Raw genomic sequence first — 26558 nt, 5'->3', positions numbered from 1 at the left:
ATTAATTAATTAATCTTCCTTATTCGTTTATTTAGTTATTTGATTTCTTACCTGCCCTTCCCCATGGCATCCCAGGGTGGGTTACAGCAATATAATCGTGCAATTAGAAACGAGTAAAACAGTTCATATCCAACTACAAAAACAAATGAAACAATTCCAAGCAAAAGCAGCACAGCACTGATTTAACAAAACAGAAGACGTGGGTCCCACAACGATACCTTAACTGCCCATAGCTAGGGTAAAGAGGTGCCTCCCATGGAAGGTGTATTACGAAGATGCTGCATGCACCTCTTTACCCTGGCCTTTGCACCGCTCCCTTTTTTCTAGGGAACCCAGACATCCTAACTGAATCCTAGACCCTGTTTCTATGAGAGGAACACGCTACAGAATGTGTAGAGTCACTATGAAGAACTTGCTTCTGGGCATGTGTAAAGGGCATTACTTTTCCTACACCATTAATCACAACATGCTCCTCACCCTGATAGGATCTGAAGATGCTGCGACAGGGCTTTGAGGCAAAAGAGGGGTGGTTTCCTTGAAGGATCTTCATTTATGCCTCTCTTTTCGGCACTTATGTGTCTAGAAGAAAAGGGTGGAAGTGAGAAATGGCAAAGCAAGTGTCCAACACTATCCTAGTGGAAGGAGTTTTAAAATTGTTTCTGGCCTTTTTATCGGTCCTGGTTTGGTGCTTTAATAGGTTGACAAACAAATTAAGACAAGTAGGATTATTATTATTACTTCAATTTATTAGTTGCTTGTTACATAAAAAGTCTCTAAGCAGTGTTGATTTTTAAAGTTGGCAATTTTGAAAGGGGCTTCTGTGGGTTGTCTAGCTTCTCTTTTTTCCTATTTCCCACCTACTAAGTAACCTGCATGTTTTGCCTAAGGATGGTGATAGGCCTGAGTGATAGCTGGATTTTATATTCTCAAAGATGGGTACGTCAACCATTGTATGTTCCATTTTCCCAGCAGCTTTTGGTGCAACCGGAAACCTGCATAGGACCTAACAAGCCACATTTGTCTGCTATGTCCTCCTCTTACATTCCATCTTAAGACTGTGACTAAATGCAGACTCCAGCCATGACTTCTATGTCAATCAACTCACCCATTCCCAGCTTTGTTTACTATCGCTGTTTACCCTGAGGTCGCCAATGTGGCACTTGTCTGTGCGATAACACCCGTGAGAACGTCCCCTGATGCCCGAAAAGCCTCTACCCTCCAGTCATGAGATGCAGAGGGTGGCTTCTTTCCCCTACTTGAAAAGGCCATAGAACCGAAGGAGAAAGTTGGAAGAGTGACATTTTCTCAGCTCCATATGCTTTATTGGCACCTGAGCAGTTGAACAGAGCGATCCAGACGGCAGGAGGGAAAGGGGAGCGATCTGGGAGGCTGGGGGGAGAAAAACTGAGTAGCCAGGAGGGAGAAAATGAAGGTCCACAGGAGTCAGGAGAAGGGGCGGGGGAAGAAGCATGCATGCACATATGTAAACAATGGGTCCAGTAAAACAGATCCTTTTGAAAGTGCGTGATTTTTTAAATGGGAATCCCCACCCAGCTACCATCAAAATACATATCACACCTGTCTCCATTGACTGGATTGTAAAAATCATGGACCTGGTGCTTCCCAGCACTGTCATGACACAAAAACATGGATCCTCATAATTTTTCAAAGGATCGCCATCAAACTCTACATCAAATCATTGGTCACCTCACTTCTGTATCCACTGATGTGTTCTGATTTATTAATGGTGTTGTCATCCCATATAAAAGTCATGAAGATATGCTGTGTGTGGATCCATTTTTTTGATTGATGTGTTTGCAGTGCTGCCAAGCACAGGATCTGTCATTCTTTCTCTGCAGCCTACCACTGTTGTAGCACTTGTAATGCACTGTGTTAGAAGCTGTATGATTTTTCATTGTGTTGTTATTGCTTCTTTTATTCTCATGTTGTATTTTATTGTGTTCCAAAAGAAGCAATAAAAATACAATGAAAAATCAATATGGATATTTTATGTGGACATGCTGTGGACCACTTTAATGAAGCTTTTGGCCACTGGTGATCCACGGACCACATTTTGGGAATGTCTGCATTACGAAACAGAGTCGTGGGTGGAGCCCAAGAATACTGAGGCATCAACTGCCGGCTCCAACGCCTTGCTGGGCCAGCAGCAATTTGTTTCTTCTTTTTCCTTGTTCCTCTCCACCCACTCTGAAGCAGGGTGGTTGGGAGATGCTATCTCTTATCCCTGCTTTGTTATTTGTCCAGCTTCTCCCTAGAAGAATGGGATGTGTTCTCTACCATCAGGTACCATCTGTTTTTCTGGCAAGACTCCCTTGCCTTAAAAACAGGGGTGTTGCCAGAAGCTCCAAGAAGAGCCTTTCCCCATCACGCCACATCCATAAAAGAACCAAAGCTGCCGACTTCCTGCTGCAAAGTCTCACAATTTTGTGAAGCTCTTTTTTTTTGTAATGTTTTGATCTGGAACTTGTATATTACTTCTGCTGTTAACAGCAGGGCACTGAAATCGATAATTTTTTTCATTCACACCTCATTGTGATTAAGAGCACAATGAAAACTTAAACAAATACTTCTATGAGAACATAAGGCCCCTCCAGTATGGTTTTTTTTATATTTGGCAGGTATATTCTGCAGCATGTCATTGACACGATGATAGTGCATTGGTGGTGGACTTATACTTGGCCATCCACACATCATTCAGCTTTGTCAATTGTTCTGCAGTGCCTCCCCAATGTTACCGCATTAGTGTCATCTGGAGGAGCATTCTTAAGTTAGAGTGCAACAAAAGCAGGACAAAAAAACTACCCGGAATATTTGTCATATGAAAAGTTACAGGATTTCAGCAGGAAGCTGCAGGTTGTGCACTTATGGGGGGAAAAAAATCTCTCTGCCCCCAACTCTTTGCAGGTGCAAACAGTATTGAACAAGCAGGATTGTGTATAACTGCCCCGATACCATCATGAGCACAAATAATCATGAATGAACAATAAAAAGGATATCTGCAGAGGCCCTTACAGAAGGTTAATTCAAATAAGGGGAAGCCACTGTTGAAGTGCACTTTGCAACATCCCATTACTAAGTATAAAGCCTGTGCCAAGCTATGACGTTAGCCATCTTGAACCTTTTGTATGAAAACCCCCAGGGAACTTTCTCCCTAATCTTATAATAATGGCTCTTTCCTTTAATCTTATTCTTTTCAACAGCCAGCGTGGGTGGCTGGGAAATGAAATCTTATGGATCCAGAAGTTGCACCTGGCTCACATACTCCATAAATGGCGCTGCACATCTGACACTGTTGTTGCACCTGTAGCCCAAGGAAAGCACTGGAACACCTCCGTCCGGCACCTCTTACAAATTCATGCAAGTAAGTAAGTTTAAGTTGTGCACTGTTATATAAATTACAATGCTTTTCAACGGGCGGGCCTTGCTAGGGAGATGGGAACAGTTGACAGATCCCACTTCTTCCTGATTGCGCCAAACATGCATCACAGATTGGGAAAGGAGCTGGAATGTAAAACCTGCCACATTTTACAGAGTTCAGGAAGCTTTGCTTGTGTGTCTCCTTCCCCTCACAATGTTGGTCGAGGTCAGTCTTATTTGCTTCCCTGGATGCTGCCCACTAAGGACCTCAAAGCATGATTTAGGTGGCTTTCAAATAACCTGTTTATTGAGCAATCATCCTGATTTGTTGATGTGGAGTTGTACACTGTGAACACACAAATCGCCTACAGCAGAGCATTCCCATTGGCCACACCTGGAGGGGAAATGGGTTGATCTGCCACTTTGTTGCAAAATCTGTTTGAAGTTGAATTTAAAAAACACAAATGCACTCAAACGCACCCAGCAGTTTTACAATAAAAAGGGTGGGCTATAGCTAGCATCGTGTGCCCCTGGTTTCAAAAGAAGGGGGTAGAGACGCACTAGAACAGGCAGACCAGTGAGTATGTTTCTACCCTAGATGGCATTGTGTCAAGCAAGTATTATCATACATTTTTCAGTGCATTTCCCCATCACTTTTCTTATTGCAAAAAGTCTGTTATTTTGGGGAAGCGGGTTTGTTGCGCAAGACCTCCCCATCAACTTGAACTGCTCAACCTGAATTTGTCAGTGTGTGACTGAATTCCACCCAAAAATAATGAGGGTCTGAAAACACCCTTAACTTCCAGGTGGGCCCACAGACTATTTTAGGTCTGCCAACTACTCCAGCTGGCCTACCAATCCTCTGTTTTTTTTGCCACCTCTTCTTTCCTCCTTTCATCACAGGCCCTGAACAATTATTTGCTGTTCCCAGGGGCCAGCAGCATCCCAGTACTAGTCAATGTACTTCCTCCTGAAATTATGAATGTTTAGATATCTTAAGAACATGGCAGCCAGTGCTAGGATATTCGTGATCATGAAGTGATGCAAGGGCATAGCGTAAAGCCATGAGGTAGGGATGTGTGCTGGCCTGACTAACTACTGGAGTAAAACTGGTATAGACATAATTATGCAGTCAGTATACTGGCCCACCTGGGTCAGTACTGTCTACACCGATTGGCAGCATCTGTCCAGGGTTTCAGACAGGGGTCTCTCCCAGCCCTACCTGGAGATGCTGGGGAATGAACCTGGGACCTTTTGCATGCAAAGCAGGTGCTCTACCACAGAGCCGTAGCCCTTCCCTTCAATCCTGTTCCTGCTCTTTTTCCTTTGATCTGTGTATCTAGGTTCAGATCCAGCTGAAGTGTATTGTCGGTGAGGCTGTGATCCTATGCATACTTACCTAGCAGTAAGTCCCACTGAACACAGCGAGACTTGCTTCTGTGTAAACTCAGATAGCATTGGGCTGCATGCTGCAACTAAAACAGTGGAACAAGTTAGTCATGAGAACAAGCAACAAGTTTAGCTCCATTGCTTTCCGTGGGAATTACTAATCTTTGAGGCGTAATTGGATATTTTTCAGCTTCTTAAACCAATCTCTGTCATCTTGGAAGTTAGAGATTTGGTATATATCTATGTATGTGTGTACACACACAGAGGATCTGTTGGGTGTAGTGGATACTACTCTGTAAGCTACATCCCAGTGTTTGATGTTCAGTAGTGGCCATATTATAAATCACAGGTGGGCAATCTGCTGTCCTCAATGTCTCCTTACATAAATGTATAATTACTCGCTGCTCAGCCCCTGCTCACTTCGCTTGCCAACCCCACCTAATATCACCAGTGCTCCCTTCCATGGGTTGCCAGCACGCCCCTTCCCTCACAGGTCTCCAGCGCTCCCCCTCCCCCATGGGCTGCCAGCACATCTGCCCCCCCTCCCATGGGTTGCCAGCACTCCCCTCATGGGTTGCCCTTCCTTCCACTCCCCACAGGTCACTCTCCCTCCTCCCATGGATCACTCTCTTCCGCCTCCTCTCCCTGGGTCACCCTCCCTCCCCCCACAGGTCTCCCTTCCCCTCCACCAACCCACCCACTGAGGGCCAGGGCCAGCCAGTACAGCTACCTCTTCCTCTCTCCCTCACCCATGCACCACCACCGGACACCTCATGCACTGTTGCCATCGCTACCCCACCTAGCCTCACCTCACAGCATCACACTACTGGTGAACGCTTCTGTGCAGGTGCGGGCCTGCGTAGGAGTGTTCACAGGTAGCATGATGCTTAGAAAAATATTATATATTAAGATAAGATATCTTATATAATCAACACAATATAAACCAGTGTCTTTGGTTATGGGGAAGATGGAGGCAGAGATGTGATGAAGGGGAGTTTAGAACCCCCAACCGAATTGGCCATCCCTTCCAGAAGCAGATTGTCCTGGAAAGAGCCCCACCTGCTCCCAAGGACAAGTCAACCAGCCGGTACGATCTCTGGGTAAGCTTTATTTCCAATCTATTACCCAATCTGATAGAGAAGGGAAGACAGGTGGGGTTGCAGCTTCAGCCCATAGTTTCAAAATGGCTGCCCCTTCCCTTGTTCTGAATTCATGAAGCTGGCAGAATTTGCTGTTTCTTCAAATGTTTTGTTGTTTCTTCAATAACGGAGCGATGGTCCACATCCAGTGAGATGGTATGTTTCTTCTGTAGATGGATACTAACGTTTTAGTTTTGAAGGGGAGTGGGAGTTAGGACCTAACAAGCCTTAACCAAAGTAGTGAAGTTCAAAGGTTAAGGGACATAGGTCGGCAATCGGGTTGCAAAGTGGGGGGGGGGGAGTCAGAGCAAATGAAAAATCAGAACCACACCAGAAGGGGGAGGAAAGTCAAAGGTCAGGGGTTATAGGAAATGGTGAGGATACCTTGGCAGGAAATGGCTTGTAGGGATTCAAATGGGGAGGAACAAAGGGATATCACATGCCAGCTTGACGGTAACAGGTCATGTGGAGGTCCACCCTGACAAAAGACGGGAAGGTCGGAGGTAAAAGTTGGGCAATACTGAAAGCAAAACAGATAATGTCCAGTTTTACGAAGCAGCAGGAAGCAATCTGGGGCAAAGCCACAGAGGTTGGATGTCAGGAATTGGCAGGATGGCCCTCTATTCGCAAGCAAGTTTCCCATCAAAGCTGGACAGGCAGATGGCAAAGGCCTGAACTGCACAGAGAGGAAATCGGTAATCCATGGTGAACACATCAGGTGCCACACGACCAAACTGTAGCACAATGTGGTCAGCTGAGAACAGGGAGAAAAAACCCCACAAGTTAAACAAAGAGGAGGTTTCATAGCAAACTCCTATTTATAATGGCTGTTGCTAAGCTTGCAATTGAAGACACCTACACTGTTCCTCCACCCACCGGCCTGCAACTTACAACTCCCACTGGCCTGCCCACCCATCTATCATCTGTTCTTCAAATAAACATGCCCAATGCCCTCCTGTCTCAAAGTTACATATCCCACCCTCTATTCTGTTGCATAGATCCAACTTTTGCCCAAACCGTTCTTCAGGCACCAATAGACAGGGGGAGGGATGTGTATCTTTGAGAGAGGAAGGCACTGGGCATGCTTTTTTGAAGAATGACTGATAGATGGGTGGGCAGGCACGTGGAGGTGGTTAGATGTTTTACTTATACCCATGGAGCTTGGTGGAGAGAGGTATCTGGTCAGACTGGGATCCTCATGGGGAACCAAAGCTGTGTCTGCCCCAGCCAATGTTTGCACAACCTGTTCCAGTAAATATGGGCTGTATACAACGAAGTCCTACTCAGATTAGACTCACTGAAATTAATGAGCCTGTCATGTCTATTAACTTCAATGGATCTATGAGTAGGACTCACATTGAATAATATCCTATGCCAGCCTTTCCCAACCTTTGGGTCCCTAGATGTTGCTGGACAACAATTCCCATCATTCCTGACCATTGGCCATGCTAGCTGTCCCATCATTCCTGACCATTGGCCATGCTAGCTGTCCCATCATTCCTGACCATTGGCCATGATGGCTGGGGCTGATGAGAGTTGTAGTCCAACAACATCTGGGGACTCAAAGGCTGCCCTATGTAACTTGCACATTAAATCTGTGTCCTGTCAAGAGCAGCTGTTTGCCAAAGGCTTTTGTCCATTGCTCAGATGCAGCAGTAACTGGGCTGGGACTGTTACACCAGAACAGCCTTCCCCAACCTGGCGCCCCCCACATGTTTTGGACTATAACTAGGAAGCAGTGATTTTTGTCCTGGGTTCATCACAATAAGTGCTGCTTCCGTTCCGCTATACCTCAGCTTTGGCTAAAACCTACACATTATTCATCTTGCTATCTGTTATGGCTGAAACTTATCTAATTAATTATGTAATTAATCTCAGTGGAAGGGAAACATAAAAAACAATGCAGACTTTATTTATGCAAAGTTTGCCCATTAAAAAACAATGATAGTGAACACTGCTTGTGTTCCTTTGCATGATTTCTGTTCCTCACCTTGGATGAACATGCGAATTGTGGGAATTCTCCAGCATCCCTAACTATTGCCACACTGGCTGGGGCTGATGGGAGCTGTCAGTTTAACAGCATCTGGAGGGCATCACGTTGAGGAAGCCATACCAGAGAATCCCTCGCACAGCACAGATGAAGGCAGCAGTCCTAAGCATATTTGATTCAATTGGACCTAGTTTTTAGTAAACAAGTACTAGCCTTAAGCTGCAAAACATCTTCCTTGAGTCACATCCCCGTAACTCTGCCGGCTACTCACGGTCTTCTTCTGAGATAATTTGGAAGTTCTTCACAGAGGGCTGTGTGACGCGCCCGTGGAAGTTGAGCACATACGACTGGGTCTCCTCGTTCCAAGCCGGCATCTTGTTCTGGAGTTTGATCAGGTTCTGCATGTTCCTGTTCTGGTATCGGGTCAGTAAGGTCTCATGCTCCTGTAGACACACAAACATACCCATCAGACACACATATGGATGTTTTATGCTGCTGGCTTTGCCTGTGGAAGTACATCGAGAAGGGAGGCTGCCAGCCTCCATGGAACAGTGAACCACTCACATTTTTAGGCTGGATGCAGATCCTCTCATTCTCTGAGTTCATAGCAGGAATTATGACTGTCATTTTCCGTGGGCCCCTGAATCCCAGTACGTTGGTTTCCTAGGAGGGCAAGGAAGGGAGAAAAGAAATAACTTCTGCCATTGGGTTGCTACTGACACTTCGTTGTGCATTTATGTAGCACTTTGAACTCTATGAATAGAGTGTCTACTCTGGGTGGCAGCAGCCCTCCAGGGTTTCAGACAGGGGTCTCAGATGCCAGGGATGGAACCTGGGACCTTCTACATACAAAGCAGCTGCTCTGCCACTGAGCTGCGGCCCTTCCTTTGTCTGTGTGCAATGCAGTGGACAAATCCTTAGGATATAAGCTTAAAAAGAACCCAACATTCTCACTTTGTTTAGAGGATCTGTCGTGTAGCCCCATCAAAACTGCTCCATACCAAAAGAGAGAGGAAACCACCACAAGTGGCCAGAGGCTCCTAATAAAGCAGGGATGGGGAAACTGTGGCCTTCCAGATGTTGTTGGACTCCAATTCCCATCAGCGCCAGCCAGCATGGCCAATGGTCAGGGGTGATGGGAGCTGCAGTCCAACAACATTTGGAGGACAACAGATTCCCTGTCCCTGCAATAAAGGCAGCATCGTATAAATGTATGATGCTGCCTTATGCAGGTCAGTGCTCAGTAGCAGTATTGTGTACTCTAGTTGGCAGTGTGTCTTTTGGATCGGGGTGTGTGTGCTTTCTTATTGCTGTCACCCCAACAATGGCCACTCTCAATTTAAGCTTACATAGCAAACAGCTACTAGCTCTTGCCGCAGCTGGGCTGTTTCTGGAACAAAAGTTTTTTTATCTGGGTTGATCCCGTTGTCAAACACAGTAAATTTGGTTCCCAGCACGTTGGATCTAGAAGCAGATGGGGGGAAATGCTTATTTTAGACATGTTATACCTGCCTTATCATCTTCAACCTACCCATCACCCCCAACAAACAAAGAAAAAATCCTAAACCCAACAGAAAAACATCAGGACAAATCAAATGAAGAACCAAAACACATCAAACTCAAATGCAGCATCCCAAAAGCATTCATGCTTTTCAGCCAAAGGAACTGGGAACTGCAGTTCTGTTAAGAGGCAGTAATTTGCAACCAAGAACCCTCAGAAAACTATACTGGTTTGGAGGAAGCTGTGGCAACTAAACCACTTTGAAGCTGCTTTTTAAAAAGAGTAGTGCAGACATACCCTGTTGGTGAAAATGCTGGAAGTGGATTGTCCAGGGAAAAACAGAACCCTTGTACAGACAGAGATGTTCAACACAGATAGGTTAGTACAGTTTCATGCTGATGGGAACTTTGTAATGGTTGAGCGTTTATTGAAACAAAAGAAAAAGGAAGGTTGTAGCATATACAGATCATACATTTAAAGCACCCTTCCCCCTGAAAGAATACTGGGAACTGTAGTTTACCTCCACAGAGCCGCAGTTCCCAGCATCCTTAACAAACTGCAGTCCCCAGCGTTTGGGGAAAATGGCCTCATGGGCCAACTTGGATCAGAGGTTCCTCACCTGTCCTAGAACATAGGGAGCTGCCTTATATGGCAGCGTACTGTTTGTATTTATCTAGTCCAGTGTTGTATTCTCTTGACCGGAAGTGGCCCTCTAGGGTCTCAGGTAGAGGCCTTTCACATCACCTGTTTCCTGATAGCTTGTTTAGTTAGAGAAGGCAGGGACTGAACCTGGGACCATTGGCTTGCAAAGCACCCAAACTACCAGATTAACAATGTGATAGATCTTAACCATGTCAACTCAGAAGTAAGTTCTATTGAATTCAGTGGGGCCTACTCCCAGGTAAGTGGGTTTAGGATTGCATCCTAGCTCTACCACTGAGCCATGGCCCTGCTAGCACAAGATAGGGTTGCAAACAGACACACCTGACTTTTCCAATGTAGTTCTCTCCATCCCGTGACAGATCAATGGGGTCCAGGGAAATGAGGTAATTGGAGGTCTTGCTTTTTTTCCTCTTCCGTCCAGACATGATGAATCGCTAAAGGAGAATACATAGCAGCGGTCAATGAGGATGTTTCCTGGCCTGCCTCCCTCCTTATTTGCCAGCATCCCTTTTCTTGATCCACACATATCTCTACAGTTCGGATGGGAAACCTCTAGGTGTTTGTTGGACTACAGCTCCCATCATCCCTTACCAGTGGCCAGGCTGGCTGGAGCTGATGAAGGCTAGAGGTCCAACAACGTCTGGAAGGCCACAGGTGCTCCCTCCCTGTTTAAAGCCATCACTTCCATCCCACCCCATATATACGGTCTGCCTAGTAAATGTCGCAAGACGTTACCCTAAGAGTCGGAAACAACTCGCACTATAAGCGTGGGGACACCTTTACCTTTACCTTCCATCCAGAATAATTGCAGAAAGACTTTAGCACCTTCAGTGAAGTATCTTGGAAATCAAACCCAGAAAATAGTTGCTAAACAATTTCAAATCGCAGGATGTGGTATGAACTGCACCTCCTCCTGGAGTAATTAGCTATAGGAGCTTACACAATATCCCTATAGGCAGCTTTCTCATCTGTAGCCTGTTGCAATCTTTTGAGAACATTGATCCATCTAGTCTGTCATTACTTTCTACGCTAACAGGCAGCGGCTCTCTGGATTTCAAGCAAGGGTCTTTAGCGGCCCTGCCTAGAGTGGCCAGGGACCTTCTGCATGCAGAGCTTGCACTCTCCCACTCAGCTACAGTTTAAAATTGGGAAAGAAGGATGGCCCCTTAACAATAATGACTGTCTGTCAAGTAGGGATGGGGAGAAATTTTATTCACTTTGCATTTAAAGCAGGAATTGATCGAATTTGCACTTTCTGAAACAATATGAGAACCGAAACACAGCCAACTTCAAAATTTGCACTTATCTGAATTTTGCAATGCAGTTCTCCAACCAAACCATTTTTACAAAAATGCATGTGTTAGGGGAAGATGTGTATAAAAATGAATTAGTGAAAATAGCATGCAAAAATACATTGTGTTAGGAGAAACTGCTTATAAAAATGTGTACATTAGTCAAAACAGCAGACAAAAATGTGTTTATCAGCAGAAACTCAAACCAAAATGCTGAAGAATTTTTATGAGGATTTAAAGAAAAATCACAAATTGCTGCAGCAATATGGATAACAGGACAAATGAGGAACTGGGAGAACTGGAATGGACAGATCCTTACATCCCTGCTGTCAAACTAAACCATCTAGGGCACATATAGTGCTTTAGTAGCAAATCCACATTTATTAGACTCCCTTTATCTGAATGTTTGCTAGAACTCCTCCTGTCTAAACATATTTCAGAAGCAATAATACTGTTTAGTGCCTGAGGAGACTCCCAGGACATTCTGGCCTAAGGGTAGTTAATCCTACAGCAAAAACCATTTCAAAGGAGGACTCCAGAAGTAATTAGAACTGATGAAGAAATTGGATTCTTATCTGTTTGGATATGAAGGAGGACGGTGGTTTCCTCTCCCGCAACAGGAGTTAATTCTCTCGGCTAGGATGGCAGAGTTATCACCAATTACTGGGGTTGTGAATGATCATCACTGACAGAGCAATCTAAAGGGTTGTGTGTGTGTAAGAGAATGGAGAACCAAAGGTGGGCAAAATGCCACAGGCTGCTGGACTTGTGGCAGAAGGGAAGGTGGAGTGGCACTTCCCCCCACCCTACCACTGTTTTTTTTTTGGAGGGGGGGAGATTTAAATGATGCCAATCCTATTGTTTCCAAGAGGAGAGACAATACATATATCAGCTCTAGGGCTTGCATATGTCTCTCCCACCTGCCCCAGCTCCCACTCCATTTCAGAGGTATGATGCTACCTTCTTGCCTCTATTAACATTACTCTGACATTGGTAAGGCCAGGGCCACAGAAGTTATCCATCGTAGCAGGGAGGGGGCCTCATAAGGCCAGAGCTCCCTCTCTGCCCTCCAACATCCCATGGTCCCTGGGACATCCTACCTTCCTTCCATTTTCCATCTCAAGATGCAGGTAGTAGAAGGGGAAGATGCCCTTGTCCATCCCTTTCCGGTCCCGTGTGATGCGACACTGGATTGTGCTGCCTTGAGGAGCGGATTTCAGTACAAATGCTTCTAGGTCGTCCAAATTGAGGGACAAAGAGGTGCTGGATTCCTCATTTGGAGACTGGGGGAAGGTGGAAATAATGATGGTCTGTTTATTTAAACTATATATCACTTTTTGTGCGAATTTCACCAAGCAGTTTACATGGAACTATGAGAACAATAAGCATCCATTAGAATGATATAAAACAACCAAGACAAGCTACAAGGGGGGGAAATGCTTTTTGATAACTAGATCTCTCCGCCCCTTCGGGCAAGATGGTCCTTAGGTTGCCCTGTGAACATAGGGAGCTGTCTTCTACTGAGTCAGACTATTAGTTCATCTAGCTCAGTACTGTCTGCATTGACTGGCAGTAGCTCTTCAGGGTTTCAGGCAGGAAGTCTCTCCAGCCCTATCTGGAGATGTTGGGGATTGAACTTGGGACCATCTGCACGCAAGGCACATGCTCTCCCACTGAGCTATGGCTCTTTCCAGTGGCAGCTGAAGGAGGAAGAGGCCACCTCAGCTGCAATGCCAGGCGCTAGATGGTAGGCAGCTCTCCAGACTTTTCTGTCTTCTCTCTTTCCTACCCAATGTAACCCTGTGGAGGTGTCTGGGTGAGGAATGAGGCATGGAAACTCAACCAAGAGCAACAGTTATTTCCTCCGACTACCTGCTGGGCTCTTTGCTTTTATGCGTGGAGTGTCTACACCACAAATGTCGTGGCTTCTAACGCATGGAATCCTGGAGATCATAATTCTGTGACAGGCTAAAGCATGGGGAAAACTATGGCCCTCAATAAGTTGTTGGACTACAACTCCCATCGTGCCTATATAATGTATAAAAGGCAAGCTGCTGATATTAGTTTGGATCTTTTTGCAGAAAACTCACTGCTTGCATTAAATAAATCTGAGAAGCCACAATTATTTGCTTAAGTATTATCAGTGCTATGATTTCTGTATTCTTGTACTTACCTTATGTTAGGCTTTTTTCTATAAGATTCATATTTTGCTAGTAAAGTGAATTATCATCACTAAGTTTGATTTCAGAAAATAATTCCTGGTATAAAAATATTTATGTGTGTCTAACACTCAACTGGGAATCTTCGTATCTGAGTGTTCACTGTTCTGAGCGGAATGTTGCACTTAGTTACCTGCAAAGCCTGTGGCTTTCTAAATACGAGGGTACATTCTAGGGAAATCCTCAAATGGGGCCTGATCCATCACAACAGTTTACCCACTCCAAGGCTAAAGGAGCTCTAACAGGGAATCCTCAGCAAACTCACAGAAGAACCATAGTTCCCAAGGTACATTAGCAGAAACTATTAGTCAGTGGAGACTGGTGGCTCTGATGTCAGTGGGGCAGTGAATCCGCTCTGGGTTTTTAGTCTGTACTTTAAAGGAGCTGTCCAAGGTGCTGAACCAGTTTTAGACCCTGTTTGAGTTTGTAGCACAAAGGAGCCCCTGCCATCTCTTTGAGGGAGCAGCAGAACAACAGATGTGTTCCATCTGAATCCATTTTTAGGTCCTTTGCCCACCACTTTTTCCAGAGTCACACACACTTGTGAGTGCCTTTTTTCACCTTTTGACTTCTTCCTATACCAAAGTCCCATGAGGGAAAGCTTATCGATGACACTGAGGCTAGTTTCCATCACTCTTCTCTGCTCTCTAGTGACTAATAAGGTTAGGGGAGAAAACATTATCAATTGCACGAATGCATTATTTCTCTTCACCCACACCCCATCCCTGCCTTTTCTGGTGAAACTGACAATACTTTCCTGAATCTTTAGAAAACAGGGATGGGAGACAATTAAGGAAATGGCATTTGGATGGCCTAGCATACCTATAGAAAAGCACCTGAGTCTACTTGCAGGACAGAAGGGGGAAGCAACTGGGAAAAACGAGTGGAAGGAGTGCTTTCTTCCACATTAGCAAGGAAGATGAGCGGTGGCTGCATATGCACCATACATTTAAAGCACACATGGCTTCCCCCAAAGAATCCTGGGAACTGTAGTTTGTTAACGGTGTAGCTCTGTGCGGGGTAAATTACTAAAACTCTTTGGGGGAAGGAATGTGCATGCATGGTATGTTCACAGCCCTACACTGGAAAACTACATCTTGTGTGTGCAGAGGAAGTTTCCTGAGCGATCATTCAAACACTTGAAAAGGGATGCCCAATTTCAGCCTTAGCCTCTTACAGCAGGCAGGTCAATTTCCTCACGGAAATACATGAGGATGTCTTGGTCCTTGTCCTTGAAGTCTTCATCTTCATCATCTTCGCCTTCATCTTTGTCCTCTTCCTCACTCAGGCTTCTCCTTCCATTGGTGGGAGACCCTAAGAAGAACAAGAAGGATTGCAAAGGATTGGGGCAGAGGCCAGTCACTCCTCCCCCTCCCTCCCCCTCATTCTCTTCTACCTCTTTATACTGAGGGCACTTCCAGACTGTCTGCATTTTCAGGTAGGATTCACTGACATACTGGCAAATGTAGATTGCATGGTTGATGGGAGCTCTTGTACAAAAAAAACCCCTGCTTCCCTAAAAGATCAGACCTTTTGCGATATGGAAAGTGATGGGAAAATGCACTGGAAAATATGGGTTAACACTTGTTTCGACACAAGGTTGAGTGAATACTCATTAAATAGCCAGTGGAATCTAATTTCTCTGCAAACAAATCAAGATGAATGCTCAATAAACAGGTTGTCTGGAAGCACCCTCCATCTCTTGTGTGGAAGAGCCACAAATCCTGACTCCTACTTCTGCTGTACCATCCTCTCAAGAGAATCTACAAATCTAAGCTATGAGACTTCTTTGTATTTTTTAAAAGAAGTTATTACAAAAATTCTTATGTTTTACAGTGTGACAGTCTCCTCTCTCACTCACTCCCCTTAAGGTTTCTCAGGATGCGGACTGCTCTTGCTCAGAATTCAGGGGGAGCCTGCCTGGTTCATCACAGGGCCCACCTTTGGGCTTCTCCTGCCTTCTTGGGCTCAGGTTCCTCCCCACTCCATCTCTATGACTCATGGCTGAAGACTTATTTCTATGGCAAAGCTGGTATAGCACAGTGGGGAGGAGAGCCTGGCTGGGAGTCCAGAGTCTGTGAGTTCAAATCCCTGCTCATGTCTCCTGGGTGTAAAGGACCAGCTAAAGATCATCCCCACAGTGAGTGGCTCAGGCATTGCATGCTCTGCCACCTTGCAGCCGTGGGCAAGCTGCATAGTCCCAAGGAGCCCTGTTGCCCCCAGCTGGCAGCTGCGGACAAGGAAGGGGCCGGCTTGTGCAGCTGTGGCAAGCTGAGCAGGCCCTAGCCAGCTGGGGAGTACTAGCCACAGAGGGAGGCAATGGTAAACCCCCTCTGAATACCGCTTCCAATGAAAACCCTATTCATAGGGTCACCATAAGTCAGGATCGACTTGAAGGCAGTCCATTGCCATTTCTGAGTTCCTTGGAGGCAAGGTGGGGTATAAATGTAATAATAAATACAATAATAATTAAACAAACAACCTGGCCCCTTTATGGGTAACTCAGGTTCCTCCCTGATGTTCAGCTTTCATTTAAAGAACAAAGTCTCTACCCTTTTTACTTCTACAGACAGATGTGTTTAGACAATGTTCTACTCAATTCACTTAACGAACGCAACTTAAACCAATTTGGCTGTGCTTATGTCCCCCAGGTCAGTGTTGGACTACAACCTGGGAGACCAGGGTTCGAATCCCCACACAGCCATGAAGCTCACTGGGTGACCTTGGTCCAGTCACTGCCTCTCAGCCTCAGAGGAAGGCAATGGTAAACCACCTCTGAATACCGCTTACCATGAAAACCCTATTCATAGGGTCGCCATAAGCCGGGATCGACTTGAAGGCAGTCCATTTCCATTTCATTTCTATGGTATGTCTTTGTGAGATGCCTTGGGAAGCATTCAATGCTAGTCCTACTCAGAGTAGACCCACTGAAGTGACTAGACGTGTCTGACTTTGGTTCATTAGGACTTAATTGAATACAACCCCTTAATTCCCCTCCCCTTCCTTAGTTGTAATTTATTGTGAGTATATTACTGGAACAAATTACATAAAACAATTAACAAACAAATAAAAATGCACACCACGATGGAAAGTAGGCAGGATGTAAATGTAATGAATAAATAAAAATAATCTAGTCATATGAACATAAATTAAAATATTTTTTTTAAATCATCTTCATTTACCTATCTATCTTTATGTATAGTAGTATGTGTGAGGGGGAAGGTCGCAGCTCAGTGGCAAGAGCATCTGCTTCGCATGCAGAAGGTCCCAGGTTCAAGCCCCAGAATATCCAGGTAGGGCTGGGAGAGGCCCCTGCCTGAAACCTTGAAGAGCTGCTGCCAGTCAGTGTAGACAATACTGAGCTAGATTGACCAATGGCCTGACTCAGTAGAAGGCAGCTTCCTAAGCTCCTGGGTATTATCTGTTTAGGGAGACATCACCATTGGGGAGGAAGAGAAGCTTAATTTGTAAAATAAAGCATCCCCCCCCCAAAAAAAAAGAGTGGACCCAAAATGGGCTGGTTTTGCCACATTTTACCAGTTTTGTATGCTTTATCACCAAGATAAACTTGACCCGGACTTTATATTTTTATCAAATGCCATCTGTTCTCACTGACACACTTCATTGCAATCGTATACACACTTACCCAGGCTGGGAGTAAGCCTCATGGAACTCAATGGGACTTACTTGCTTCAGAGTTATATAGGATTGTGCTATTAACCAACAATCCAGGTTTGACTATTCAGATATGTGTCACACACCCTCCCTGTTTTAAGCCACATCACACCCTTGTGCCAGGAAGAAGGTGTTCTAGTTTCCTGTCTTCATTCCTTTGTGTGATCTCCTGAACCACATTTGCTTTGCAAATTGCTAGGATCTACTTTGACCAAACCATCCCACATATTTGCAAACATCATCCCTGGAGATCATCAGCTGTTGGTGTGTGGACATGCCTGTTGTATGCATGTCACTAGCATGCAGGCGCCCCTGTTGCATATGTGCATAGTGAGATCTCTTACATGCACATAGACGCATAGAATTTTAAGAGTTGGAAGTGGCCCTGGAGGTCATCAATCCTCTGCTCGGTGTAAGATCTACAATACAGGATGCAATACAGCATCCCCGACAGGTGGCTATCCAGCCTCTGCTTAAGTAGCTCCAGCAAATGTGCTAATGCGTTTTGCAGGGAACTGAAACCCAAACAACGCCACAACCCTAGAAATGCTACTCATCCTCATCTTTGGCTTCTGAGCTTCCAGCAGGCAATGGCCATTTTTACAGCCATGAGGGCTAGAAAGTTATTTCTAGAAGCTAGCTAGATAAGGTTCTCAATTACACTTAATTCTATGCCCAACATCACCCAACTGCAGTAAACTGCAGAAATACACACAACTCGGCTGATGATGACTGATGACCTTGGCTATATCTCAGAATCCTTTGCACTAAACCATGATGAGCCAAAGAGCAGATTGTCAGACAGCCTCTTCTAGCTGGAAGACTATTCACCTCTGTGCACAAGCATCCGGTCATAGGGCTCTTTCATGGGTGCACGTGGCACAGTCAGCTCCTGGGATGACTCCCCCTCACTTTCAGAAATACTGTGCGGTGTGTCAACATTACATATTTCACTGGTGGCGTCCTTGAACTCTGTAGACTCCATGTCCGTGTCTTCTTTCTGGGGGTCATTCTTGAAAACTATATGGGCTAGAATATGAAATCAGTCAGTCAGTTCTGTTACTGCCCTCTTCTGGCTTGTTCTGATCTCAACACCAGCATTTCCCACCTGTCCCAGAGCTGCTTCATACATTATATTTTAGAGCCTGGAATCAGTTCCAAGTACAGAATACACTTAGGAATGTGCCCCTGCATAAACTGTAGTATTTCCAGGCAAAATACAAGGCTTGGGGAATGGTGCCGTAGCACAGTGGTAAAGATGTATATACAGACAATCCCATGTTCAATCCCTGGCATCTCCAGCCAAAAGAATCAGGTAGCAGGTCGTGGGAAATACCTCTGGATGAGACCCTAGAGAGATGCTGCCAGTCAGAGCAGATAATATTGGGTGCAATGTTCCAGCCATGAATTTTGCTGTTTGCATACAACTTTGCACCTGGGAATAATGTATGGAAATGTGCCTTGCTGTCTTCCTACCTCTTCTCGTTCCCTCCCTTTGTTCACACCAGATTTGCACACTCCCTCCAGCATATCTGGTGAAGCAGACTACATCCCCATTCATTCCCATTCCAGAAGTGGAGGCTTTGTGCTAAAGCAGAAGTGGAAACCTCTGGCCCATGGGCCAAACTGAACCAATTTCGCCTGCAAGGCCTTTCCTCAGAAATCACACCCACCTGCCCCACACCTGACATCATAAATGGCATAAGATGTGGGGCAGGTAGCAATGTGATTACAAAGGAACAATTGGGAGCGTAAAGTAAGCTCCTGATTGCTCCTTTGCTGAGCAAGGTATGCTCTCACAGCCCATCACCTGATGGGTGTAGAGGGGTGCCTTGCTTCAATAGTACAAACTGTTTGCTGCATTGAAACAGGTGCTAAAATGGAGCTGTTTTCCCTCCATTTACAAAAGAGGAAAGTCCTCAATGCCATTTTAGAAATGGGGAGGGGGGCATGACAGAGCACCCCAAGGGAGCGAGTTCCACAAATGTGGGGCTACCACTGAAAAAGTCCTATCCTTGGTACCCATTATCTGATCTTCCCAACTGGTCAGTCAGAGGCTATGGCTTCTAAGGCTGATCTTAAGGTCCCAATAGGTTCATATGGCATAAATTGTGGCAAATGTTCTATGCACATGCAAATTCTCACAGATGTATAGATGCCAATTTGCCACCACCCACCCTTGGACGGTTCCCTTGCATAAAATCATTAAAAGTTCATATACACACTTTTTAAAAAGTGTAAATGTTTTAAATGTTCACCACCCACATGGCATATTATCACACCACCTATATATGTACAGCTTTAAATGTGGATCCTCTTGCCCCATTCATATACATTTTTCGAGGCACACTTATTTGGAAACAGGGAACAGGTGCTCACAATACCAGCTCACATTCCCTTGCACATAAGTGTGTTTCCTCTTTGCATGCCTCCTTGGAATCTCACCTTCCGTATCCATGATGATAGATGGAACTTTCTGTATTGGGGATGAGACTTCCTTTTCCAGCTGGGAAGCCTGGAATTCATAATCAGGAGTCTCACCTTCCATGTCCACAATGGTAGAAGAAACATTTTGTCCTGGGGATACAACTTCCTTCTTTGACTTGGAAGCCTGGCCACGCCGCTGGACGTTGGGTCGCCCTGCAGATGGTAAAGATGAGATAATGCCCTCAGTCAGGAGTAATGTATGAAATGTACCTTAAATAGCAGACCAGGAAAAGCCCAATTTCTTAATGTGAAAAAAATTATGTCAACAAGAAAATTTGCATGATTTATGCTGTTAGTGTGAGGAGGAGGGGTAAGGAAATATATGAGGCACTGAATTTTCACTGGAATTTGATCACTGGAAGCCTCTCAGTTTCCTTCTCTGGTTTCTACTATTTCACCAGGCTCTGCTCTTGCATTTTTGAGCTTATCTCTGCATAAGGACAAAAACTATTTTAAAATGACAGCCAAACTAGATATGATGTGGATAATGATTGATTGATTGATTGAATTTATATCCTGCCCTTCCTCCTAATCGGATCTCCTGATGTGTTTTTCTTTAGTTAAAACCAGTTGTGGGAAGATTTGTGTGAGGGGAGCATTGGACTGGGGCTATAGTGCTTTTTTTCTTCAGGATAGCTTCCACGATTTAATTTGCACCTCTCCAGAAGCTGCTGTTTCTCGTCTTGTACTAATCTTTCCCCTCCTTCCATGGATAATAGCAACTTTGGTGGAGGTTATTTCAGTAAGAAGACATAGTACAAGGGGGAAAGGTTAAATTCCTTCTTGCATCTATTCCACCATGGAAAGAAAGAAAGAAAGAAAGAAAGAAAGAAAGAAAGAAAGAAAGAAAGAAAGAAAGAAAGAAAGAAAGAAAGAAAGAAAGAAAGAAAGAAAGAAAGAAAGAAAGAAAGAAAGAAAGAAACTAGCAGTGAAAGCTTTCTCCTTGATTAATTAAGGATCAGTTCATCACTAATCCCCCACCAGCTGGGCTGAATAGGAAGGGAAAAAATGGGCAGAAGATGCAAAAAAAGTAGTTTTTAACTAAAGGCACAGTAGCTCTGAAGCTTTAATGGAGCTGTATCTATCTACACTGGACAGATGGGAGCTGCACTTATTTGTATTTGTGTATGTGTATGCACGCGCACACCACAAATCAGGTCTGAAAAGACACAGGAGGACAACAGAGAAAACACTAGAATACAACAGTTGGGCAACAACATTATTAATTATAAAGCCCCTGAAATTTATTAAATGTTGTATATCTAGAGTGAACAATTGAATTAAAAAAAAAATTCCATGGTTTCATTGAATATATACATATGATTGTTGTAAACTGCTTTTTTATGAATAGTGGTATACAAATATTTTTATAAACAAACACATAATGGCAATTCCATGAAAAGAACAAGTGTGGAAGCAAATGAATAGAGCAAAAACCTTGGACTGCCCTACTCCCACACCAGCACCCAGTAGTTTAGTTTTAGTCTTTCTCTCCCCTTGTGGGGCAAGCTACTGGTAGCTTGAATCCCCTTGAAACAACTTGGAACATTAGCAGAGGTGTTTCTAGAACTGGGATACCCGTGTGCCTTGAGCGCGGTCTGGAATGCCGTCTCTCCCTTTGGTAACCCCTGTTCACAGAGGAGGACTTCATCCTTCAACAGGTGCAAAGAAGCACGTCTTGTTGACTCAACTCTGTTGCCAGGCTACAGAGCTTCCGGGGCAACTTAGCAACAGAGAACTGCATCGCTGTGGTGATTGCTTAGTAACCTGGCTTCACCTTCTCTTTGCTTGGCCTGCCAGCCGTTCTTGGGAGCTGCCTCGTTCTTGTTGATTGGCTGGGTTTCTTCCAAAATGGCCACCTCGAGCTCTGCCTCAAGCTCCTCCTCATCGAAGAAATCTGTTGAGAGTGTGGGGCACAAAGATGGAAGGGGGCCAAAGAGCACAGGGAGGAAGCGGGGGATGGGGATCAGCAAATAATTTCTGTCAAGAGAGGTGCCAGGGCCCAAGCCACACCTTGAACGCCATGCTCCCTCATTTCCAAGGTTTCAGAGCCTTTGGAAGGGATGGGGAACCTTCTTCAGCACAAGGGCCAAATTTCCTTTTGGGCCTCTTCTGAGGGCTGCATGCCAGGAGTGGGTGGGGCCAGAGGCAAAGGGGGCGGAGTAATGAATGTAAATGTTACCATTGTACAGTAAACTAGTTTCTACACACACTTGCATCCCGTCTCTATCCTTCATTCAGGCAAGTGAGAGTTCAAGACACATTCCAGACAAGGAAAAATACTTGGGTTACACAGTGCTGAGGTTCATGGAAAACAAGGGCCAAATTAGAGATGTGAATGCCCAGGGAAAAAACTGGAAAAATTGCGGTCTGTTTTTTTCCAAATTTTTCCATTCCCCCCCCCCGGTCTGTCGTGTTGGAGGAGAGCTTTACAGGTACCATGGACCACGAAAAAGACAAATAATTGGGTGTTTGAACAAACTAAACCAGATCTCTAGAAGCTAAAATGATAACACTGAGTTATCATGTTTTGGACACATAATGAGAAGACATGATTCACTAGAAAAGACAATAATGCTGGGAAAAACAGAAAGGAGTAGAAAAAGAGGAAGACCAAACAAGAGGTGGATTGATTCCATAAAGGAAGCCACAGACCTGAACTTACAAGATCTGCATAGGGTGGTTCATGACGGATGCTATTGGAGGCTGATTCATAGGGTCGCCATAAATCGTAACTGACTTGAAGGCACATAACAACCTTCACTTCTCTAGGCCAGAGCGCCCTCTGGTGGGGAGGGGCCTGGTTCAGGTTAAACATTAATAAAATTAATTTCATGTTCATCAGGACAGCTGGAAAGTGGGGGAAAGGGAGGTTTGATGGGATAAAATGAGTGGGTGGGTGCCAGAAAACACTTGGGAGAAAAAACTGGGGCGTGAGAAAGGCAAAACACTCCTGGGAACAAAAGTTTATCCCTACATCCTCCTCCCAAGAGTCCCAGTCATGCATTCATCACAGAGGTGAGGGCCAAAACTTCTTCAACAGCCCTTGCTTCTTCACAGAACCCACTTGCCCATCTTTGTCCTTACATATTTTTGGACTTTGGATTACTGGGTTGCTCTGCGTGTATGGTGAGTAACAATAGGGTTGGAAACCAAGATGCTCTGGGATTTTGTAGAGAAGAATGAGGTCTTGTGGATTAGAACAATGGGCAGAGCACATGCTTTGCATGCAGGAAATCTCAGGTCCCATCCCTAACATCTCCAGGTAGGACAGGAACTTCCAGACTATATGCCTAATCTCGCCCACCAGGCCTCTTACATCTGGCCCTCGGTACTCACGCTAAACCCAGGACAGGGAACTTGGTTTAGCCTGAAGGCCACGTTCCTTTCTGGCCAACCTTCTGTGGGTCACATGCCAAAGGTGGGCAGGGCCAGAGGCAAAGTAGGTGGAGCAACACATGTAAATTCGACTTCTGTATAGCAGGCTAGCTTCTACACTCACTCACACACCCCTCTTTATCCTCCATCAAGACAAGCAAGAGGCACTATTAGAGTGCAAGGATACATTCCCAGCAGGATGAGAAGCAGAGCCTGAGAGGGGTGTGGCCTAGGGAGAGTTCCACAGGCCAAACAGAGAGTCCTGAAGGGCCACATTCAGCTCCCAGAGCTCAGGTTCCCCACCACTATGCGAAGCCATCTCCCGCTTCACCCTGGGCCACAATCACTTCTCTCCTCTTGCCAGCGCCGCTAGTTCATTTTGTTTCTCAGCTGTGTGCTGAGAAAGGGGGATCCTGGTAGCAGATGACAGGAAAGGTCCCTGCCAGACAGCAACTGTCAGTTGGGGTAGATTATGTTGGGAAAGATGGACTCATGGCCTGACTCAGCACAAGGCACCTTTGCATGACTTATGACTAATGTAAAGGATCCTGACTCATGTGGAGTTGGCTATGGAATTTGCTTCCACAAAAGGAAGTGATGACTAACTTGGATGGTTTTGAAAAAAGATTCAACAAATTCATGGCTACCAATTGCTCCTAGCCATGATGGCTAGCTCCACTGTTGGAGGCAATATGCCCCTGAATGCCAGTTGCTGGGAATCACAAGTGGAGAGAGTTGCTATTGCACTCAGGTCTTGCTTTGGGGCTTTCCTATATTGGCATCCGGTTGGCCACTGTGGGGACAGGATGTGGGACGGGATGGGCCTTTGGCCTGATCCAGCAGCCAGGCTCTTCTGATGTGCTTACATTATGTTTGTTACCTGGACAAGTTGCCTGGCTTTCTCCTTGCCCGCTGTGTGTCCGGTTCATATGCACAGAGTTACCCCACATCTTACTGCCAAGATGGGCCTCCGGGACAGATTCGACAAGGAAGGGGTTGTTTGTACCTTTGGAGAGACAGGTGGATGATTGTTGAGTGCCACAGCTAGGACAAATGGACATCAATTCTCACCCTAGAATAAGTTCTAACCTCTCCCCACCCTCCTGTTTATTTACCATCTCCCCCATTTAGTTGAGAAGGGCAAATTTGGTCCAGTACCAAATGGGTGATGGCTGTGTTCCTCAGAGATCTGAGTTCAAATCCACTCACAAACCCAGGCTTAATTTGCACATCCACACTAGTATGGCAGTCCCACTTCAACCACATGGAAGCAGCTTTGCTTCCTAGGGTCTTTCTATGCAGTTCACCACAACATAACCTCTCCTTTCTTCACTGTTTAGTGTGGAGGAGTGGACCACATCCTTATCTTCCCCATCCCCCATGGGTGAACTCTGGGTGGGATCACGCACCTGTCAATCGCCTGACTTCAGGATTAGGGCAGGTGGCGTGGCTTAGCCAAAATGCCCTTGCAGACCAAATGGGGAGACCTGATGGGCCTAAGGTTTCCATGAACCACTGTCCCACAGTTTGTATATTTGTTTTATATTATTTTATACTACTGTTTTATTGGTATTTTTGTTTTAGTGATATTTGATTTTATATTGTACACCACGTAAGAGATTTTAAAAACATTAAGTGGTTTATAAATGTTTATAAATAAATCAAATATGTGCTGAGAACCACAGCTGAAAAGCAGAATATAAATCTGCTCAGTAAACAAACAAACAAATAAATAAATGAACTGGGCCTCATTGCAGTGTGGTATAATGGTTAGAGTGCTGGATTGGGACCTCAAACACCCAGGGTTCGATTGCCACTCAGCCATAAAGCTCACTGGGTAACCTTGGGCCAGTCACTGTCTTGCAGCCTAACCTACTTCATAGGGTTGTTGTGAGGATCAAATTGGGGGGGGGAGACTCTATGTACGCTGCCTTGAGCTCCTTGGAGGAATATGGGGATATAAATGTAACAACAACAACAACAAGAAGAAGTTGTTTTGCAGATGGAAAGGTCAGGGATCTGCATTTTTAGCCAAATATTGTTTTCTTTGCAGCCTTCAAAAACAGCTAAGGGAGCACTGTGATGTTCCTGTATTAGTGTAAATAGGGTAAGTGCTGTTTGTATAGGAGATACATGGTAAGTAGAATGAAAGAGGAAGGGGGAGTGAATGGGCAGTAGAATGCTGGATGATTGGCTGAATGTTTAAAATGGCTGACAGTATAAAAGGAAGAATGACAGGTAAATCTGGGTGGACATTGGTGGACTTGAGTGGGTTGTTTTGGAGGGTTTTGAGAGGAGATTGTGTGGAGAGTTGGTGGATGTGAGGAGAGGGTGGAGTTCGGATTAATACTAAGACCAGTACCTCAGGAATAGATGTAACCATATGCTTATGTGCCTTTTAAAGTAATCTTGTTATATAATAAAATACTTATTTGGTTTACCAAAGGCCTGATCCTTGGCTGGGGTTTCACAGACCAGAAGGGAGGGTAAGGTAAATACCAAGGCTGAAGAGTGACAAATGGTGGCAGCGGGGAAGGGAAGAATATAACACCACAAGTATTCAGAGCAAACCAGAATTATAAGCAGTCTGAGTAAATCAAAGGGATCAGGACAGTTTAAGCACGCAGTCACAGAGGTAACCTAATTGAGGGAGACTCAGGCAGAGTCTCTGGGAATACTGGTTATAGGACGTGACTGGTGGTGCTGCCTAGCAGGGGGATCTGTTGAGATCTATGCTAGAGCGGAGAGGGAAACCATAAAAAAGGACAGTCCGGACTGGTGGAGTCCCTGGTGGTGCCTAGAGACAGGCAGTAACCACGAGCAGGTAGGAACCTGACAGGGAGAGCCAGGGAAGGGCGTCACAAGCACCCCAACCAAAAGTACCAGGGCTCATTCCCCTGTAATTCACATTTTTATTGTGTTTTTTCATTGCAGGTGAATGTATTTTATTGTTGTGTTTTAAATGTATTTTTAATTTTATATGACATTTGTGATTTTGAATTGTTGAACAATTTAAGCTGCTCTGAGTACTGCAGAGTCACTAGAAGGGCAGGATAAAAATCATGAATAAATGAAATAAAATCAGAATTTGAGCATTGCCCAGAAATGGTCACAGATCAGGTCTCAAAAAAGACAGGAGTATGACTGTACTAGGATGCAACAGGTGGGCAGTGACATTAGGGCTGCATACACAGTAGACGCCATACATTTAAAGCACATTCCCTCCTCTCCCCTGAGAATCCTGGGAACTGTACTTCACCCATCACAGAGCTATAATTCTCAGCACCTTTAACAAACTACAGTTCCCAAGATTCTTTTTGGGGTGTGTGTGGAAATGTGCTTCAAATGAATGCTGTGTACACAGTAGATCTGGATTCTTGATAAAAACAGAACATATGTAGGATGGCAATGCCATTCTTAAAGACTAGCCTTGAGGGTTCTTCCAAC

General features: G+C 45.0%; 1 protein-coding gene across 9 annotated transcripts in view; it reads right to left on the bottom strand.

Moving 5' to 3' along the window:
* Positions 1–5858: 5858 nt before the first annotated feature.
* TULP2 (TUB like protein 2) overlaps positions 5859–26558 on the bottom strand; it is a 38751-nt gene continuing 18051 nt past the window's right edge. For 7 of the 9 annotated variants that reach the window (XM_061592165.1, XM_061592164.1, XM_061592167.1 and 4 more), the window contains 11 exons: positions 23992–24117; positions 21511–21630; positions 19692–19886; positions 18078–18275; positions 14749–14885; positions 12453–12635; positions 10382–10494; positions 9246–9360; positions 8461–8559; positions 8168–8339; positions 5859–6660 (listed from right to left, as the gene is read on the bottom strand). In XM_061592165.1, the coding sequence (XP_061448149.1) occupies positions 6527–6660; positions 8168–8339; positions 8461–8559; positions 9246–9360; positions 10382–10494; positions 12453–12635; positions 14749–14885; positions 18078–18275; positions 19692–19886; positions 21511–21630; positions 23992–24117 (1592 nt within the window). In that variant the 3' untranslated portion in view covers positions 5859–6526. The remainder of the gene's footprint in view (positions 6661–8167; positions 8340–8460; positions 8560–9245; positions 9361–10381; positions 10495–12452; positions 12636–14748; positions 14886–18077; positions 18276–19691; positions 19887–21510; positions 21631–23991; positions 24118–26558) is intronic. The other 2 variants (XM_061592172.1, XM_061592173.1) reach the window with 2 other exon arrangements.

The sequence above is a fragment of the Rhineura floridana genome, chromosome 11, assembly GCF_030035675.1.
Source record: "Rhineura floridana isolate rRhiFlo1 chromosome 11, rRhiFlo1.hap2, whole genome shotgun sequence".
NCBI classification, from domain to species: domain Eukaryota; kingdom Metazoa; phylum Chordata; class Lepidosauria; order Squamata; family Rhineuridae; genus Rhineura; species Rhineura floridana.
The sequence above is the reverse complement of the archived record's forward strand: the minus strand, read 5'-3'. Positions and strand labels throughout refer to the sequence as shown.